The following is a 12481-nucleotide window of genomic DNA, read 5'->3' as shown; positions in this document are numbered from 1 at the left end:
AGAGCGCACTGGGATTACAGGCAGTCCTTTTATACCCAGCCCACCTGGCACACCTGGCAGAGGTGGCAGGTGATGATGTAAGCTGTTGCTAGGTCCCTGAGAGGAGTCTAGTGGACTCACCTATAAGCAAACACTCCCCGCTTTTAGTTTAATTAAAAATGAAGGACTAGGAAGGGATGGTGGTGGGGCAGGAGTGAGGGTGTTGTGTTCTTTAGATTTTCCTGCTGACTGGTGGCGATGTCATTTTGGGGGAATACTAAGAAAATTGGAATGCTGGCCAAGTCCTGGACAGCTGGTTACTTCACTCTTGTCCAGAATCCGTGAGAATATCTGTGGCTAGGAAAGTGTAGGCCCAGTTGAAGCATCTGTGAGGGTAGACTGGAGCACCTGTGGGAGCTGCTCTGGAGTTTTCCTGGATCTCAAGGAAGCACCTGGACTTGGAAGGATACTGGAACGTGTGTGTGTGTGTGTGTGTGTGTGTGTGTGTGAACATTTGAAACTTTTAGGCCCATGGGATGGGAGAGGAATCCCATGCTCTGGAATAGGCAATAGGTGGGAAACCTTAGGCTGTTGATTGACAGGGTACTTGTCTGGAGTCCATTTGACCTGTGAGATGTGGATTGATCCAAGTGAATTCTCTGAGCCTTACAAGAATCTTTTTAAGTTTACAAAAAGAGATACATTTTAGACACATTAGCATTATCATTGTAAACTGTAGTAAAACCCACATTGTAAAAAAGGTAATAAACTCACACCTTTGTGTCAGAGTAGAGGCTTGGGAAACAGTTGTTTTTGTTAAAAGCGTAAACTCTTTAATGTGAGGTCAGGGAAGACAGGAACCTTCTTTGGAGCACAAGGGGCAAACACTCATCTGATCTTGGCTTTCAGTGTGACTAGAGACCGTGACCCAGGGCCTTCTTCCCTTTATCTAGAAGACTGTGTGTACATGAGAAACATTTTTAAGTCTATACTTAAAAGACTACCAAAGGAAACTTAAAATCTTGAACTTGTGACTATGATAGAGGATTGTATAGTGGAAGGCTTTACCAGACTTAGAGTAATAATTTTTCAGAATTCTATTGATTAATGTTCGATGTCCTAATATTAGCTGTAGCATAGTGAGGGGAAGAAATCTGAAACATTTTCCTTTTTCTTTTTCTTTTTTTTTAAAGATTTATTTATTTGTTTGTTTGTTGTGAGTACATTGTAGCTGTCTTCAGACACACCAGAAGATGGCGTCAGATCCCATTACAGATGGTTGTGAGCCATCATGTGGTTGCTGGGAATTGAACTCAGGACCTCTGGAAGAGCAGTCTGTGCTTTTAACCTCTGAGCCATCTCTCCAGCCCTACTGAAGCATGTTTCATTCCTTTTATGTGCCTTAAATCACTTTTTATCACCATTTAAATTTTCACTTGCATTTGCCTACCTCAAGACACCTTCTTAGACCCTAAAATAACTTTCTTAGGTCCTTATAACTTAAGCTTCTGTATCCTCAGACTTTACATAAACTTGACACCTTTTCCTATCCAGTTATCTACCATGAATGATATACAGGTGATTGATCATTGAGAGCAGTCACTGTAAAGTGAGTTCCTTTAGATAAGGAATAATAAAAAGTTACACCTGAAACCTGTTTATCTTTAACATGAAGCCTGTGAGAAAGGCAAACCTGTTTGCCCTTTTGATTAACATGGTGGTGGATTACCTTGGGGTAAGGAGCTAGTTGCTGTTGTTCTGTAGTTGTCGAGTAGTTAACTTAGCCATCAATGTGCTCAGAGACCTGAGAAGGATAAATTATAATCTAAATGGTCTATCTATTAATTAAAATGGCAAGGACTAGTCCATAGCCCACTACCTAGACAGTTGTCCCAGGCTCCTGTGGTCTCCACAGCACTGTGGACAGAGATAGTCTTTGACCATCAGGCCCAGAAGATGAGAGACTTTTTCTGTGGCAGAGAAACACTGGATAGATTGACCTTGCCTTGTCTTTGGCAACATGGGACAATTAACTCCCTGGATGTCTTCTCTTTGTCCCTAGTTCAGGCCCTAGCCACTGGTGAGGGAATGAGGCAGTCAAGTGCAGTGGTTATCATACCAAAATCCAGATGCAGTCCTTTGTTGTCATGCCTATATCTTCTTGGAGACCTAGTTGGGGGTTGCTGTTAGGATTTGAGAGTCTCTGTCATAGTAATATTAAACATATTAAATGCCAAATCCAACAGGTTTGAGAGCTAGAGTTTACCAAGCATATCCAAATTAAACAGTCTATGTCTGTTTTTAGTTATCTGCCGATGGATCCATGTGACATCTCCCTTGCGACTGAGAGACTCCATGTCTTAAAAGTCCCACCGCCTTTTAACACTACCACCTTAGGGATCAAGCCTCCAACACATGAACCCATGTGTGCTGGAGGCCACACTTAAACCACACCCAGTGCTTTGTTTCTATAGGCAGCACTGATGTTAGATTCACTGGATCTGCTCCTTTGATCAATTTTGGGTGAAGGTCACTGAAAATCTTTTAACAGAATGCAGAGTCTGGATGAGCCGTGGACTGAAGAAGAAGGAGATGGCCCTGATCACCCATACTACAACAGTGTTCCCAGCAAGATACCTCCTCCGGGGGGCTTTCTCGATGCTCGATTGAAAGCCAGACCCCACGCTCCTGATGCAGCCCAGGTAAGTTTATGGCTCTCTTCCTGAGAGGAGGCTGGCCCTCTTTTGCATTCACCTTCTTCAAAGAGTGTTATTTCTGGCTGATACCCCACATGGCTTTGGACACTATCAGTCGAAGAAGACTCTCTTCCACCAGTTCCACAGCGTGATGTCACAGCATCTTGTCTGTGACAGGAATAAAGAGACAGTAAATCTTAGCACAGGTCTCAGTATGCTGCGACCTTAATGAGAGGGGTGGCAGGATTGGAGGCTTTTAACAGGCCCACACTGTGGCTTCCCTGAAAAGCGGTGACCCATCTCCTGAAAATATAAGAACTTTGATTTTTTTCTATCTTGTTTATTCCTCCCTCTGTTCTAGTTTCATTTCAATTGCTATGATAATATGATAAATACTCTCACATTAACTGAGAGGACCAAGTGCTTCCTGTAATGTACTGGTTACAGTCCATCACTTTGGGGAAGTTACAGGTCAGGAGTGTGAAGCAACAAGTCACATCACAGCCATAATCAAGAGCAGAGGGGTGTGAGTGTGTGTGTGTGTGTGTGTGTGTCTGTGTGTATGTGTTAACACTCCCATGCTCCTTTGTGCTCCGCTCCCATGCTCCTTTGTGCTCAGCTCACTTCCCCCACTTTTATTCAGTTCAGCTCCACCTGCTTAGAGATTAGTGCAGGTACAGTGGGCTGGGTCTTTCCACATCAACTTACTTAAAAGGCAAGATCCTCCACTGATATTTCCATAGACCAACTGAATGTAGATAATCCCCATTGAGACTCTCTTCCCAGAGTCATATCTTCTAGGTTGGGTCAAGCTGTCAATTAAAACAAACCTTCAGACCCTCCAACTCAAACAACTTTTAACTCAAAATTGCTTCCTAAAACTATTACATCTTCATCTTTTATAGAAGCTTCAAAGATTTTCTTTCTTTTGTGGTGCTAGGGATGGAACCCAGAGTCTTGTGCCTAGTGAGCTGAGCTATGCCTCCAACTCTGGATATTTCTGAGGTTATTTGTGCCAATAAAATGTAGGAGCAGTGTTGACATCAAGGCTCTGACACTGCTGCTTCCTGGTTCTCAGTGAGTGTTCATCTCTGAGAGTGGATGGCTGTTGGCACAAGATCTCTCTCTGTGGTTGCCCTTGAGAGGAATTATGGGGGTCACAAGAACAAGGAGAGAGTGGTGTAGCATTAATGAGGAGGTCAATTTATTTCATAGCCATGCAAGTCACTGTAAGGCAGGGGTGGTAAGGTGAATATCAGAGAGGATGTATCGGCCCATAAAAGCCCTACCCGCCACACTGGGGCTCACAAAGATGGAGACTGAGAAGACAATTCTTTCTTTCTGAATATTGGCATGTGTCTCTAGTTTGCAGGAAAAGAGCAGACTTATTACCAGGGAAGACACTTACAAGATGCATTTGGTGAAGACTGGCAGCGAGCACCCACCAGACAAGGTAAGAGGCAAAGTGAAGGGGCACCAAACCTGCTCTGAACAGGTGGGTGCACTGGCCAGGGGCTTCTTCCACTTCCTATGAGATAGGAGTGAGAGTTCATGGAGACATCAGGAAAGGGAACATTCTACAGGAGCCCAAGAGTCCATAACTCAGTATGTCTTAAGCTCCTCTTTGATTTTTAGTTTTTAATTTTGTTTTAGTGTTTTACAACACAAAGCTTTGCTGTGTAGTTCAGACTGGCCTTGAACTTTCAGTGATCCTCCTGCTGTAGCCTTCAGAGAGCTGGGATGACAGGTATGAGTCATTTCACCTGGCTTCAAGATCTTGTTTGAAATGAGTGGATATGTTCTCCCACAGAACACAAATTTATTCATCTATTTGCCAGTAGCCATCCTTCTTAATGGAGTATGAATAAGGGGTTTGCTGCCCAAGGGAAGTAGATGGTCACACACAGAAAGAATGATTCAAGCTTGCTCTTGGGAAGCACTTTCAACATTATCTCTGAGTGACAAAACAGCTGAGACCCCCAGGCCCAGCCTCAGCATCCCTTTGGTCCTCTGGTAGGTCACATTGAAACAGTGTCTCTCAATGCTTGGCTCCCAGGGTCCTGAAGCCCCATACAACAAGGCCTTTAACGACCAGTGCCCACCCTGATGCTGGCTGGAGGATTCATTATTTTTTTAAATCAATCAGTCAGTCAATCAATCAATGAGTCTCCCTCTCCCTCCCTTCTGTCTTCCTTCCTTCCTTCCTTCCTTCCTTCCTTCCTCCCTCCCTCCCTCCCTCCCTCCCTCCTTCCCTCTCTCCTTCTCTCCTCCCCTCTCTCCTTCCCTCCCTCCCTCTCTCTTTCTTTCTTTTTTTCTTTGTTTCTTGACATCAAGGATTGCGGAATGTCTTAACAGGGCCATGGTGCTGACAGGCTTAGAAGAGAATTTACCATGACGAAATATTCTTAGCAGCAGGCCTGAGGTGCTACTGTGTCAAATTCTGGCTCTTCCAGGCACAGACAGGAGGAAGAGCGCTACCATCCTAAGAGGTAACAGGACTCACTCTCTTGCTGCAGGCTCCTTGGACATCTATAGCACATCAGAAGGGAAAGCTCACATGGTTCCTGTAGGAGAAACACCAACCTATGTCAACACCCAGCCAGTCACACCACAGGTTTGGCCAGCAGCAACCAGCAGCACCGAGAGTAGCCCACGGAAGGACCTCTTTGACATGAGTAGGTGTCCATTGCTTTTTCTGTCTTGCCTTTTATCCAATATCCCTATCATTACTGAATTTTCTGTTGGGTGTGTGTAATGATTAAGGGTGTTTTTCTGACTTTGATTGAGTTCAAGTAAGGTGTTGGGGTTGCTACACTCTCCCTGTAGCCAAGAGACTTTCTTTTGAGAAAACTGGCTTTCCTCTTGAAGACCAACACTTTATACAAATATATGTGTTCATTTGAATATTAATTGGCCATAATGTGGTAACTGCTATATGATTTCAGAAGGTACAGAGATGATGTGGCTATAGTAAGAGATCTCTGTTGTGGGTTATTCTGATGTTGTTTGAATTTTGATGTTAATTTTGTTTTCTCAAGAGAGGTTGCCACCGACAAGCAGTCAATCATATACTCAGGTGATCTCATGTGAACCTTCTCTCCATTTTAACTGGTCAATAAAGGCTAGATCCTGCCTTTGGGCAGTGGAGGGGAAAGGTGGGACAGGAGATCTTTGAGACGGGGGCAGGTAGGGGGAGGAGGAAGAGAAGGGAAGAGATGGAGAACAGAAGAAGAGGAGGAAGAAGCCATGATGGAGCAGAACCTCATGGTTAGGAGAAACCGCATGTAAAAAAGGATCTTATAGCTGGGGAATAAGTCAGTATAGCACAAGATCTGCCCAATTTAGGCACATAGCTTATAATTATAATAACTGGATTGCATTTTTTATACAGGCTTATTGGGGTTGGAAGTTACTAAAACAGATCTCAGTCTATCAGCAATGATGAGAAATTGTTTAGATCTTGTTTCCAGTGTCCTCCTCTGCAACCTCTTCCTCCCTCCCTCCATTCCTTTCTCCCACTCTCCTTTCTTCTCCCCGTGTCTGTCAGTCTCCTCTCCTCCTCCCCCTCCCTCCCTGCTTCCTCTTCCCTCCCTGCTCTGTACCTTTGCTCTTATTTTTCCCTCTCATTCTTCCTTCCAATCTCTTCCAAAAATGTATCGAGTGCTTACCGTGTATCAAATACTTTTCTAATTCCTGAAGTTACACAGGAGCATTGAAACAGATGGCCCCACTCTGGTGGGGTTTAAATAACCAGCCACATGCTGCCAGGGGCTCAGTGGCGTGCTGAAGAACAGGGTGAAGGGAACCCACCAGACTTGGCAGGATAGGCTGATGCTATCACATGGTCTTGTTCCTTGGCATATAGTTAGAGAAAATCATGCAATTCATGAACTGAAATGGAAGGAGTAGACATTGTTAAGAAATTTGGAAAGAAATGTGGAAGCTCATGAGGATAAACATACATATACATATACATACATATATGCATATGAGAAGAGAGAGAGGAGTTTATGTATGTGGGTGGGTGGATTTGTGTGCATGTGTGTGCCTCTGTGTGTATGTGACACACACATGTGCATACATACACATATACATACATACATATATACATATGAGAAGAGAGAGAGGATTTTAGGTATGGTATGTGGGTGGGTGGATTTGTGTGTGTGTGCACCATTCCTTAAGAGCAGTCCCCTTGTTTTTGAGAAAAGATTGCTCAGTTGGCTTGGAACTTGCTAACTAGATTAGCCTGACTATCCAGTGGGTCACATGGCTCTGCCTATCTACATGCTATCAGCCCTGAGATTGCAAGCACACACCTACATGCCTGTTTTTATTTTATTTTATTTTTTTTAAGATTTATCTTTTAAATTTTTTTTATGTGTCTTGACTGGTTTTACCTGTACAAATATATGCTTACCACATGCATGGCTGGTGGCTGTGGAGATCAGATGAGGTGTCAGGTCCGAAATGATGTTGCTGGAGATTGTGAGGTATAGTGTGGGGGCTGGTAACTGAATCCAGGTCCTCTGCAAGAGTGGCCTTTTTCATAACCACTGAGTCATCTCTTCAGCCTCACATGGCCGACTTTTAAACCATGAGTTATGGGGATCAAACTCGGGTCCTCATGCTCGCAAGGCAACTGCTTTACCAGCTTTCCCAATGCCTGCATCTTAAACTCTGTTGTTTTAGTTCATTGAGGAGTCAGTGAGCTGAAGAGGGATGGGAAGACCAGGGCACTGGCTGCTGCGTGCACAGGAGCTTGGGTTCTTACTATCACACACACGCATATCCCCCACTACTCTGCAGAAAAAGAAAAGAAGAGCCTTGTGGCTAAGTGACCCATCCTGTGTCAAATGGAGCCCCATCTGCCAGCTCAGCACCGCTTTCCACAGTGTCTTCTGAGGGCGAGGATAGACTCAGGTGCTTATTTGATGAGGCAGCATTGAATTGACTTCTGGGCTACTGTGGCTTCAAAGAGGTACTGAACTCCTGCCAGACACTGTTGAGGGTCAGAGCCTGGGGTAAATTACATACATCATGGAATCCATTCCTTTCATTAAAAAAGAAAAAAAAAAGAAAGAAAAGAAAAGGAAAGAAAGACAGTATAAGAACTGTAGGGATATTGACCAAGCTATAGAATCTATCAGTGATTAGCCCATTCTTCAGGGTTTATTTTATTTTATTTTTGAGGTTTTGTTTTATTTGAAGACCAGCTATAGCTCCATATCCCTGGTTAGTTTGGTACTTGCTATATAGCTAAGGCTGGCCTTGAACGTGAAGCAGTTCTCTTGATGCAGCCTTTCTAGTGCTGGAAATCGCAGACATGTTCCACCCTGCCTGACTTCTGCTTGAGTTCTCAGGAAGCTAACGAGTTAGCCACTTCACCCAAGAGGCATTGAGTATGGGCAGGCTGTTTTCAGTGTCCCATTCAGTCATCTTACCTGTGGCCTTGGCCAGAGAGCCCCAAGAGAGCTAAGAGGGCCACGGTTTGAGGAAATGGAAATCTAAAGACGTCTTACTCTCATTCTTTAATTTCTGTTCTTGTCCTCAAAACAAGAGAAGCGGTGACTGGAAGTAGAAAAGATGTTAAGAAATCATTGTCTGTTTAGGAGTAGGAAAATTTAGTCTGTATACCCTGAAGCACTACTGCTCAATAGAAGTAATGGTGGCAATGCTATTAATGATGGCAGTGCTAATGTTGGTTGTATTAGTGATGGTGGTGATGTTGCTGGTGATGTAAATGATTGTTGTGGTGCTGGTGTCAGTGATGTCCGTAATGGTGGTGATGCTGCTGGTGGTCTTAGTGATGATACTAGTGATGTTAGTGATTGTTGTGATGCTGATGTTGGTGTTGTTAGGGATGAAGGTGGTGATGCTGCTGGTGATGTCAGTGATCATGATGATGCCAGGTAGTGTGTAGTGTTGGCAATGGTAGTGTCAATGGCTGACGGTGGACTAGCAAGATGGCGATGACACAGAAACATGAGAGTGCAGATTTTCCAGTACTTCATATAATAAAAGTGGGATGAAAAGGAAACCCCAGGATCTGGTGTGTGTGTGTGTGTGTGTGCGGGGGTTGCGGGGGGAGATTCAGTCACTAATGTTCTTGTTGCTCAAGTACAGGGACTTAAGTTTGATCCTCTGGAAACCAAGTGAAATGCCAGATGCAGCAGCACACACCTGTAACCTCAGACCTGGGAAGGCAGAGACCAGAGGATGCCTGGCCAGCCCAGTGGAGCTCCATGTCAGTAAGAGACCCTGTCTCAAAGAGCAAGGCTGAGAAGAATTGAAAAGGATATCAACATTGCTATCTGGCCTGCATAGGCATACACATATATGCACATGTACAAACACACACACACATACACACAGAGAGAGACACACACAGACACATACACAAATACATGCACACACACACACACACACACACACACACACACATACACGGACACATACACAGACACACACACAGACGTGCACACACGCACAAATGATCGTTTTAGCCTTCCGCCAATGGCTTTTAAATCACTTTTCCTCTCTACACTTGTAAAAGATTTAGCAGTTCTGAAAAAGTTCTAATTTTGCTCCGACAAATTCTCCTCTCTTTTTTCCATCCTTTCCTAACACCTACCAGATTTGGCTTGTTTTACGACATTCACTGTGTGGTTATGGCATTCTAATGAGTATCCCAGAAACAATGTGAGGCTCTGGAGTGGAGCCCCGTTCAAGAGAGATCATTGTAGATCTTGTGCTTGCACTGTAGCATGCAGGTGGTATGGTGCGAAATACTTGGTGGTTTACCCAGTACTCTACATGCTTTTCAGCGCTTACACCAATGCCCCTATCCTATGGAAACTGCACACTGAGGTTTAATTAGGCAAACTTAGTGAGTTATTTTGCTGCTGGTATGGCTGTTACCCACTGGGGTCTGAGCACTCACTGATATGCTATACCGTAAGAAGTTTGTTGCAATGCAGATTAAGCTCAGAATGAAATCAATCCTCAGATACCAGGGAGGGAGGGCCAAGACCAAGTAGGACTCCCATCCTGAATCAAGTCTACAAGAGGCACCTGGGAGTTTTGAAGTAAATCTGTGGTGCTTTGGGGTTTTCATTGGAATCAAAGTTTTATGGTGTGTCTTTTCCTTTGGAATTGACAAGTTTGTAAACAGGGCTTCTTAAGGAGGCTGGCTAATGGTTCAGAAAAGGTAAGTGGTGTGAAATGGCAAGATGTACCTGCCCTTTGGTGGTGGTGGTGGTGTGCAACATTGAAGTCCTTCTACTGAGCTAGACAAAGTGTGTGCTCATGTCCTTGGCACCAGGCACAACCCCCCAACTGTCTGGGAAGTAGACTCACCAGAGAGTCATGCCAACATTTGGGCGGCGCATTTAAATGCTAGTTCCGATGAACCATCTCCGTTGCCAGGCTCTGTCAAGAGTTACATCTTAATTCTCATCTCTCACTCTATTTTTACTGCTTCCTCTTCCGGGGATTGATCTGTTGTTGTCATATGTTGTTGACAGAGCCTTTTGAAGATGCCCTCAGAAACCAGCCCCTGGGCCCTGTGTTGAGCAAAGCCGCGTCTGTGGAGTGCATCAGCCCTGTTGCACCCAGAGCCCCAGATGCCAAGATGCTGGAGGAGCTTAATGCTGAGCCCTGGTACCAAGGAGAGATGAGTAGGAAGGAGGCAGAGGCCCTGCTACAGGAAGATGGAGACTTCCTGGTCAGGAAGAGTACCACCAACCCAGGCTCCTTTGTCCTCACGGGCATGCACAACGGCCAGGCCAAGCACCTGCTGCTGGTGGACCCGGAAGGCACGGTGAGGCATGGGCAGGCACCTTCCAATAGGCTCATCACTACCTTTAACTGTTTCTATTTACCAGGCCCTGCATGGGGCCATATCCACACTGCCTTCTCTGTTTATGGTTCCTGTCAGGGACAGGAGACTTACATGGCAAGTGTTCGTGACCTGACTAATAAATACCCTGTGTGAGTTACAAAACTTGGAAAGTTATCATAGTCCAGGATAAAAGCTTTGGTCTTCATGTCTTTTAAGATACAGAAATCTAGCCTGGAGCAATGGCTCAGCGCTCTAGAGTACTTACTTATTGCTCATGCAGAGGACCTGAGTTTGGTTCCCAGCATCTGCATTTGGTGACTCATAACTTCCTCTAACACCTGCTTCAGGGAATTCGGTGCTCTCTTCCAGCCTCCACAGGCACCCCTGCTCATGAGCACAAAAGCAAAAGTTTAAAGATAAACCTTTTATTAAAAGGTAATGAGGCGCACACCTTTAATCCCAGCACTTGGGAGGCAGAGGCAGGCAGATTTCTGAGTTCAAGGCCAGCCTAGTCTACAGAGTGAGTTCCAGGACAGTCAGGGCTACACAGAGAAACCCTGTCTCGGAAAAAGAAAAAAAAAAGGATAATGAAACAGTAGTGGTGGAGACGGCTCAACAAGTAAAGAGCTTGCCGTGTGTATTAGCTACTTTTCTGTTGCTGTGATAAGATACTAAGATCAAAATCAACTGAAGGGAGGTTTGTTTTGACTCACAGTTCCAGAAAAAGAGAGAGAGAGAGGGACAGACAGAGAGAGACAGACAGACAGACAGACAGAGAGAGAGAGAGAGAGAGAGAGAGAGAGAGAGAGAGATGTTTTGTATCCTATGGAAAAGGACCTCCATTTGGAACTGAAACCCAAAGTCCAAAGTCCAAAGATAACTGAAGGAAAGGTTTCTAAAAATCACACTTTTGCACTTTGGGGGACTGGAGAGATGGCTCAGTGGTTAAGGGTATTTGTTGCTTTTACAAAGGGCATAAGTTCAGTTCCTAGTAACCTCAGTACCCACATCTGACGTCTTATAACTGCCTGTGGCTCTAGGTTCAGGGGATCTGACACCCTCTTCTGTCCTCAAAGACACCTGCACACATGAGTGTAGACACACACACATGCACACTACAGAAATAGCAACAACACCATCCCTTCCTAAAGTATTCACAGTGACCACCGAAGTTAAAAGTCTGCTGGATTTTCAATATTTATCCCAAATGATTCCCAAAGTGGAATCTCTAAGCTTTCCTACAGGCTATAAGAATGCTGGGCAGCAGGCAGCTCTCTCCATCAGTTAGCCCCGTGTTTTGCAAGTCACTCAAACACAGCCTCCAGACACCAAGCTGATGGTATGACTCTGTCCGAGTAATTCTGTGGGCTTGTCTGGTTTTTCTACCTGCCAATCACTAAAAATATTTGACTTCACCCTGGGCAGAGTCCAATAATGGCCAAGTTCAGTAAGTGCAATTTAATTAACTTAACCATTGAGCAAATGCCAGGATTGTTACTTTAAAACTTCTCATCCAGTGAAAACAAAAAGAGGAAGGTTAGAATTACTTAGCAGAATTAGAGCAGTGATGGATGGGCAGGGAGGGAAGCGGAGTGTTTGGTTGGACTGTGTGTTTGGAGCACAGAGGAGGACAGGGTCAGTATTCTTGAATCTGTTGAGACTCGCTTTGTTTTTTGGTTTTTTGTTTTGTTTTGTTTTGTTTTGTTGTTTGTTTGTTTGTTTTAACTTTTATTGCATTATGATGAGAAAAGTTATATTATTTCAATTTATCTGAATTTGTTAACATTTAAAAACATATTTTAATTAAGTAGAATTGAATCACATTCTTGTTTCCCTTTTGTACCACCGCTCCTCCCATAGACCCCTCCTTCAATACCTACAATATCTTTTTTGTCGTATTCCTTAAAATTTACAAAATATTATAACAATAAAAATAAGTATTATAAAAGTTGTTTGATATAAA

General features: G+C 44.1%; 1 protein-coding gene across 2 annotated transcripts in view; it reads left to right on the top strand.

Annotated features, from left to right (window-relative positions):
- The window catches only part of Shc3 (SHC adaptor protein 3), a 142360-nt gene that overhangs the window by 110439 nt on the left and 19440 nt on the right, over positions 1 to 12481 (top strand). For both annotated transcript variants that reach the window (XM_031358042.1, XM_031358041.1), the window contains exons 8-11: positions 2531 to 2681; positions 4041 to 4128; positions 5192 to 5350; positions 10202 to 10497. In XM_031358042.1, the coding sequence (XP_031213902.1) occupies positions 2531 to 2681; positions 4041 to 4128; positions 5192 to 5350; positions 10202 to 10497 (694 nt within the window). The remainder of the gene's footprint in view (positions 1 to 2530; positions 2682 to 4040; positions 4129 to 5191; positions 5351 to 10201; positions 10498 to 12481) is intronic.

Source organism: Mastomys coucha, unplaced genomic scaffold (genome assembly GCF_008632895.1).
Source record: "Mastomys coucha isolate ucsf_1 unplaced genomic scaffold, UCSF_Mcou_1 pScaffold7, whole genome shotgun sequence".
NCBI lineage: Eukaryota > Metazoa > Chordata > Mammalia > Rodentia > Muridae > Mastomys > Mastomys coucha.
The sequence above is the reverse complement of the archived record's forward strand: the minus strand, read 5'-3'. Positions and strand labels throughout refer to the sequence as shown.